This window comes from Neophocaena asiaeorientalis, unplaced genomic scaffold (genome assembly GCF_003031525.2).
Source record: "Neophocaena asiaeorientalis asiaeorientalis breed wild unplaced genomic scaffold, Neophocaena_asiaeorientalis_V1.1 scaffold192, whole genome shotgun sequence".
NCBI classification, from domain to species: domain Eukaryota; kingdom Metazoa; phylum Chordata; class Mammalia; order Artiodactyla; family Phocoenidae; genus Neophocaena; species Neophocaena asiaeorientalis.
In genome coordinates, this window is record NW_020185326.1 from 1,691,616 (window position 1) to 1,698,914 (window position 7,299).

General features: G+C 38.1%; 1 protein-coding gene across 1 annotated transcript in view; it reads left to right on the plus strand.

The window, feature by feature from the left end:
* Window positions 1–7,299, plus strand: part of LOC112392644 (bile acid-CoA:amino acid N-acyltransferase) — a 35,309-nt gene that overhangs the window by 15,713 nt on the left and 12,297 nt on the right. The window contains 2 exon segments of the mRNA XM_024734425.1: window positions 3,513–4,025; window positions 6,399–6,619. Coding sequence (XP_024590193.1) covers window positions 3,513–4,025; window positions 6,399–6,619 — 734 coding nt within the window.

Sequence of the window (7,299 nt, forward strand, 5' to 3'; positions counted from 1 at the left end):
GTATTAGATTCCACATATAAGTGAGATCATACAGTATTTGTCTTTCTCTGTCTGATTTATTTAACTTAAATATATATATATATACTATTTATTCATTCATTCATCAGTGGACACTTAAGTTGTTTCCATGTCTTGGGTATTATAAATAATGCTACAATGAACCTGGGGCTGTTGATATCTTTTTGAATTAGTGTTTTCATTTCTTTTGGATAAATACCCAGAAGTGGAATTGCTGAAGCATAAGGAAGTTCTGTTTTTAATTTTTTGAGGAGCCTCCATATTGTTTTCCATAGTGGCTGTACCAATTTACATTCCTGTCAGTGATGCACAAGTGTTCTCTTTTCTCCACATCCTCATCAACACTTGTTATTTCTTGTCTTTTTGATAATAGCTGTCCTAACAGTTGTGATTTTGATTTGCATTTCCCTGGTAATTAGTGATGTTGTCCATCTGTTTGCCTTCTTTGAGAAAATATCTATTTAGATCCTCTGCCCATATTTTAATCAGATTGTTTATTTTTGCAATTGAGTTGCATCTCATAATTTTTAATTGATTGTCAGACATGGTATATAGAACAGTAAAAATCAATATAAATATTTACATCTTGAACTAGAAATACCTCTTCTGCTGGTCTGTTAGTGGGGTCAATCTAGTCAAGAGTTGAGCTCATTTTTTTTGTTGTCATTTTTGCCATAGTTATATTCGCTATAATCACCAACTTCAAAATCTTTTGGTGTTACATTGTGTTTAGAAGGAGGTAGGTTTGCTAGAGGATTTTTCTCAATGTTCACTTTCCACCCTCAACTTTAGGCCTTTCCTGTGTGCCTGCACATTAGAAAGTGTCTCTTTCCGTGTTTTTACACACCCTAAATGGTAGACTGTTGTTTGTTGTTACTTGGTGTTCACTAGCCTGGTGGTGGGGAGGTCATGATAGTTTTCTGTTATCCTAGATGAGCCTCAGTCTTTGACAAGCCCTGTGCCCCGCTGTCTGGGGGTGGAGATTTCTCAGTGATCCTGCCCTCTCCAAGTGATGAGAGACCTCTAATTATTTGAGTCCAGGATGGTTTCCTGTCCTTCTCCAGGGGTTAAGGTTTTTTTGTTTGCTTTTTGTTTTTTCCCCATTCATTTTTTCCTGCCTCCAGCAACAGTAGGTCTCCTGTGCCTTGAGAGTGACAGGACTTGGTGTTCTTTCTCCAGTAGGGTGACCAACTCCTCCTGATTTTTCTGGGACTGTCCCGGTTTTAGCTCTGAAAGTCCTGCATCTTGGGAAATGCTTCAGTCCCAAGAAACTGGCTCAGTTGGTCTTCCTCTCTCCCAGTGGCTTAAGGATTTTATTCCTCAGGGAAAAAAGGTTCAGGTGGGGCTTTGTGCCTTTCTTGCAGTGGTGGCTGCTGCCCTGCTCCAGGACTGCCCAAGTCAGGAAACATTTTTCCAGTTTCCTGACTTGGGCAGGAAACTTTCTTGTCCTACCCCAATCTTTCTCATAACCATCTGGTGAGGTACATAAAGAAGAGCCTGTTATTGGGTGCAAACTTCTCTTGTGTCTGCAGCTTCTGGGTGTTTTCTATGTTTATGCTAGATCACACAGCCTTTAGCAATTCACTGAAATTTTAGCTGAATTCCGGTTATCTGCTTGTATGGAGGCCCCATCTTGTGCTCTGCTGCAGGTTTACAAGGTTGTTTCATCATGAAGGCACCCTTCTTTTCTTACATTTCAGGCTAGTTAGTGTCCCTGCAACCTCACCTCTCTGACAGATTCAATATAAGTTATGATTTTCAAGACTATTCACATTTGCTTGTTATTATTGATGGAACAACACTCTTTCTAGCTGCCTACATTCTAAGCAGAAATCAGTACTTGGTTTCTTTAGAAAGAATATGTATATTTCAGTTTTGAGGTATAGTGTTTTATAGATGTCATTGAGATCAAGTTGGTTGGGAGTGTTGTCCAAATCTTTGGTATCTTACTGAATTTTTAAAATCGACTTGAACTGTCATTTACTGAGAGACAGTTGCTAAAATTCTCAGCTATGATCGTGGATTTTTAAAAATTCTTTCAATTTTGCTTCATGTATTTTGAAACTCTGTTATTACAGAGTGTATATACGTTTAAAAATATATTTTCTTGATGACTTGATTTCTTTATTATTATGAAATATCCCCCTTTACCTCTAGTAATACTCTTTGTCTTGACATAAATGGCTATAAATAAATAAATAAATATATATATATACACTTATATATAGTCTTTTAAAAAATATATTTATTTATTTGGCTGTGTTGTGTCTCAGTTGCAGCACACAGGATCTTCGTTGTTTCATGTGGGATCTTCATTGTGGCATGCGGGGTCTTTAGTTGCAGCATGTGAACTTCTTAGTTGCAGCATGTGGGATCTAGTTCCCTGACCAGGGATCAAACCCAGGCCGCCTGCACTGGGAGTGCAGAGTCTTAGCCACTGGACCACCAGGGAAGTCCTGTATATAGTCTTGATATAAGTTGATATAAAGTTGATATACATATAGCCCCACTAGCTTTCTTATGTTCAGTATCTGTGTTGCCTATATTTTTCTTCCCTTTTATTTTCAATCTGTCTGTGTCTTTTATCTTGACAATACCTTTCTAAAAATACAGCAATTTGCTTTTTCAATTATTAGTCTGACGATCTGCATCTTAAGTGCATTAAATTTTCTATGGATTTCTCTTTATTTTTCTCTATGGGTTTTTGTTATTGTTCTTGTTGCTTCTTCATAATTGAAAGTCACCACGTAGGAGTGAAAATTTCTTCTCTTCTATGAGGAGCTTGTCACTTGCTAGAGTTTAATTCATTTAGATTCTTTGCATTCTTGGCAATCTAATGAGTTTAACAAAACAAAAACACTTCTGTGTACCTGAAGGGCTTGTCAGTTTCTCGTTTTGCTTAGGACTGGATAAATCCTAACTAGGAAGCTATGAGTATTTTTTTTTCCTAGGGAGCAATATGTCAGCCTCCTTGTTCTCCTGAGAGACTTTATTCTCATTCTTTTGAAAGATCATTCTATTTTTTGTGCTCTTGTAGGTAAAATTTTAGATGCCAAGGCATTCTGTTTTCAGGACTCAGGGAGGGGATTAGTAGTAGAGTCACCTGTTTCTTACATAGAGACGGTCATCAAGTCCCCCTGTTTTCAACCCCACCTCTCACTCCTATTCTCCATTGTACTTGATTTTTCAAAGGCTCTAGAGGGCAGATTGTGATGTTTTCCTTGGATGTGTTAATATCATTCATGCATATTTTGACTGCTGCTTCCTCAGCCTTGGATCATTATTGTTGTGAAACTTATCACCTTGCTATATATCTTCTAGAAATTTGTTGAACACTCCTAGGAATCTTGAACTTGAAGATTATATCAGGATATTTGCTAAGTAACTGGAGAGTTAGAGCTGAATCCCAAGCAGCCTGATTCCTGGTCCAGTTTACTTTTCGTTAACCTTATCGCTGCCTTATTTCATTCTCCCATATTTCTTTCTGTGTTGAGGTTTACTGAAGGCATTAGTGAAGAATCATCCAAGGAGCCACACTGTAACAAGGATTCAGCTGACAGCTACCCCTGCAAGTGCACTCGTGTTGATGAGCCAGCGCATAGCTAAGGACCTAACTCCATTTCAGATAGTGCTTCTTTGGACGTCACTGGAAGATGAAAAGGGAATCCTGTTTCATTCTCAAGCCTACTCTAGGGCCAGTGAAGTTGGTGAGGTGGACCTAGAGCATGCATCTTCTCTTGGAGGTGACTATGTAGGAGTCCACCCTACGGGTCTCCTCTGGTCCCTGAAACCTGAGAAGATATTAACTAAACTGCTGAAAAGAGATGTTATGAATAACCCCTTGCAGGTCCAATTAAAACTTTATGATTCAGATGTAATGGTTACCCACACCACCATCACTACTCCAAAGGTCAGCCTGACTTTGGAGAGGTGGTATGTAGCACCTGGTGTCACCCGAATTCAAGTCAAAGAAAGCTGCCTTCGGGGAGCCCTCCTTCTCCCTCCAGGTGAGTGGAATTGCCCTGGTTATTGTCATCTTTTTGTTTTTTCCTCTTTTAAATCCCTTATCCTCCTAGAAGTTTACTTGGATGTGGATAAAATAGAGAGCATTCCTTTCCTGACTCAGAATCAGAGTTAACTTTGGGTCAGAACAAGAACGTGGTGATAACTTCATTCCAACTCAAGTTTTATCTCAGCAATTCTGGAGCTAAGGATATAACAGTAGTTTATGGAGTCCCTGCATTATGAGATTTCCATAGCTTTGGATTTATGTGAAATTCATTCACATTGAAGCCTAGCTATCTGAAGACCCACATCCTGATACGGAACTGTATCCCAGCTTCTTTTGGGGGTTCTGTCATGTCTGAGTTTTAATTTAGGCATAGGTCATTGCATGATTGTCACAATAAGCTGATGATATAATGGGTTGAAATATTGCAAGAAATATAGATGCAAAGAAACTTTATACCCTCTAGTTCCATAAATATTGCATATTTATAGGATATTCCATAAATCAGCAGCTAATATAACATGCTCCCTAATGGCTATAAAACTTTTCAGAACATTCAGTTTCTCATAGTGATCTCAACATACCAAAAAGTGGTTCAAAACATCTATTGGTACATTTCTCAGAGTTTATTGTGGGGACTGAATGAAGCAAAGTTAATTTCCCAGAAGTAGCCCTCAGTAGGTCCAGGTTTCAGGTGTGTCTGAGGTTGCCTTATTCAGACATGTGCTTTGATTTGAGACACAGCCGTCACGTCATCAGGATGTATTCCCTCTCTCTCCCTGCCTTTTTTTTTTTTTTTTTTAATAGTCACCTTCTAGAACTGAGATGGGTTAAGGAAACCTGAAGTGTTAGAGGTGATTTCTGACAGCATAGAGTGTTAGATGGCGTAAAAGGAAAAAAAGCTTCCCTTTGCAAATTCACCATGACCCATGCACCTTTTTGGGTAAATTTGAAATTTTTTTACCCCCAGTATTTAGCATATAGACTGCTTTATTGTGTGTGGGGATCAGGAAGTAAGTGGCACAAACCACCTTGACGCTAATATTCAGTTAAGAATCTGAATATTCGGCTCAGTGCTTTGCGATGACCTAGAGGGGTGGGATAGGGAGGATGGGAGGGAGGCTCAAGAGGGAGGGGATACGGGGACATATGTATGCATATGGCTGATTTGCTTTGTTGTACAACAGAAACTAACATAATATTGTGAAGTAATTATACTCCAATAAAGATCTATTAAAAAAAAAGAATCTGAATATTAGTTCAGGCCTTTCACCTTGGGATGATGTGCTGGTTTAGGGTGTGCTATTTGTGAACTCTCTTAGACATTGTGTGTGCTGGGTCTCCTGATTTGGGTGCTTATTCTCTTGGTGTACAGAAAAGGGTTGTGTTCTGTGGAGCCAAAAACGGTTGAGTCAGGTCTCAAAGAAGTTCTCAACAACATTTTTCCAGAATAAGAGGCTCAGTACTCTTAAGTACTGTCAATCAGAATATGCAAAAACATCCCTATTCATGTATTCAAGTGGTACTTTTAAACCAAGATGTATTCAGTATCACTTTATTTCTCCTTTTCTCAAGGTGAGAAAATATAGCAATATTTTGTTTTGACAATTCCCAGTACTCCTTTAAATCAAGTCACTCCTTTCAAATATGGATAGGATCAGGCTTTCTTAGCTAAAATCACTTATACAATAATAGTATATCCCCAATAAGGGTATGATAAATTACTTTCAGTATGTGAGCTCTGCTTTATTTTGGAAGCAAGCTGCCTACACAGTGAATGTAGAATGATACCCTGACCATCCCTATTCTGGTGTAAAATTTCATCACTGTATAGTCAGATGAGTGTAACAGAGCAGTGTTAAATCAGGATTTTAGCTAACATAATCATTTCAATACTTTTTTTTTTTAAAGCCATATACTTCTTTGAGAACCCAATTAAATCTGTGGGTGCTCTCATCAGTAAAATGCACATATAAATGTATAGTCTTGCATGTAATTTCAGGACCTTCGCTGATTTCCTGAAGCCTATTTGTGTAGGTTAAGAAGCCCTTGCCTAATTTCTTTGGCTGTCTTTACTCCAGCACTATAGATATGACTCATTAAGAGTCCTGAATTCTCTTTGGCTGTAGAGATTAAACATGTCAATGAACATGGTGTCCAGTGAAACTTCTGAATATTATGCTCCATTATATACTCAATCAGCTTTAATTCTGCCCCAGAAAAAAAGGCTGAAAATGTGGAAATTCTATTGAAATTTTATACATCAATTCTAAGATTTGTGATGCATTTCTTCATGTTGTCATATTTGTCTTCTCACCTTCCCTTCATACTCAATTCTGTGGGGTTTTTTTTGGTTTGGTTTGGTTTTCAGGAGAGGGCCGTTTCCCAGTGGTTATTGATTTGTTTGGTGGTATTGGTGGACTGATTGAAATCCGAGCCAGTCTCCTGGCCAGTCAGGGCTTTGCTGTCTTGGCCTTGGCGTACTGTGACTATGAAGACCTCCCTTTCCAACTAGAGAAAGGAGATTTGGCATATTTTGAGGAAGATGCCAACTTTCTCCTGAGACATCCTAAGATAAATTTGACCTTTTCAGTCAGTTTCAATCCCTATTTTTCAATAAGCATGATATTCTGTGACTTCTTTTAACTTCCAAGTATGATTCTCCCTCAGTGAACTTGAAATTCTATTACATATCTATATTATTCACATGATTTATTTTGTATCCCGTGTCTTCTGCTCAGAAAGATGAAATGCATAGTTAGCCTGTGTCTGTCATGGAATCAAAGGCATTGGCTTTGGATTCAGACAGAAATGGGTTTCATTTCTGGCTCCATCCCATCTGGTTGTGGGAATCTGGGCAAGTTATTAAGAACCCCTAATCCTCAGTTTCTTCCTCTATTAAATAATATTGTAGTGACACTACTTCATAAGGTTATTGTGAGAATTAAAAGGAATACTAGGGCTTCCCTAGTGGTGCAGTGGTTGAGAGTCCACCTGCCGATGCAGGGGACCCAGGTTTAAACAGGCAACACTAAATACTCAATAAATCTGATCAGTTATTATTATTATCACCTTCTCTGATAATTATTAAATCACCATACTTAACCAGGTAGATAATCTATTTCTCTGAAGAGTGGGTCAGAATTTTTAGTTACTTGACAGGTCTTAAACATAATGCTATAGTACTTTCTAATCCACGTACCTTTAAATTTTTTTTTTTTTTTTTTTAACATCTTTATTGGGGTATAATTGCTTTACAATGGTGTGTTAGT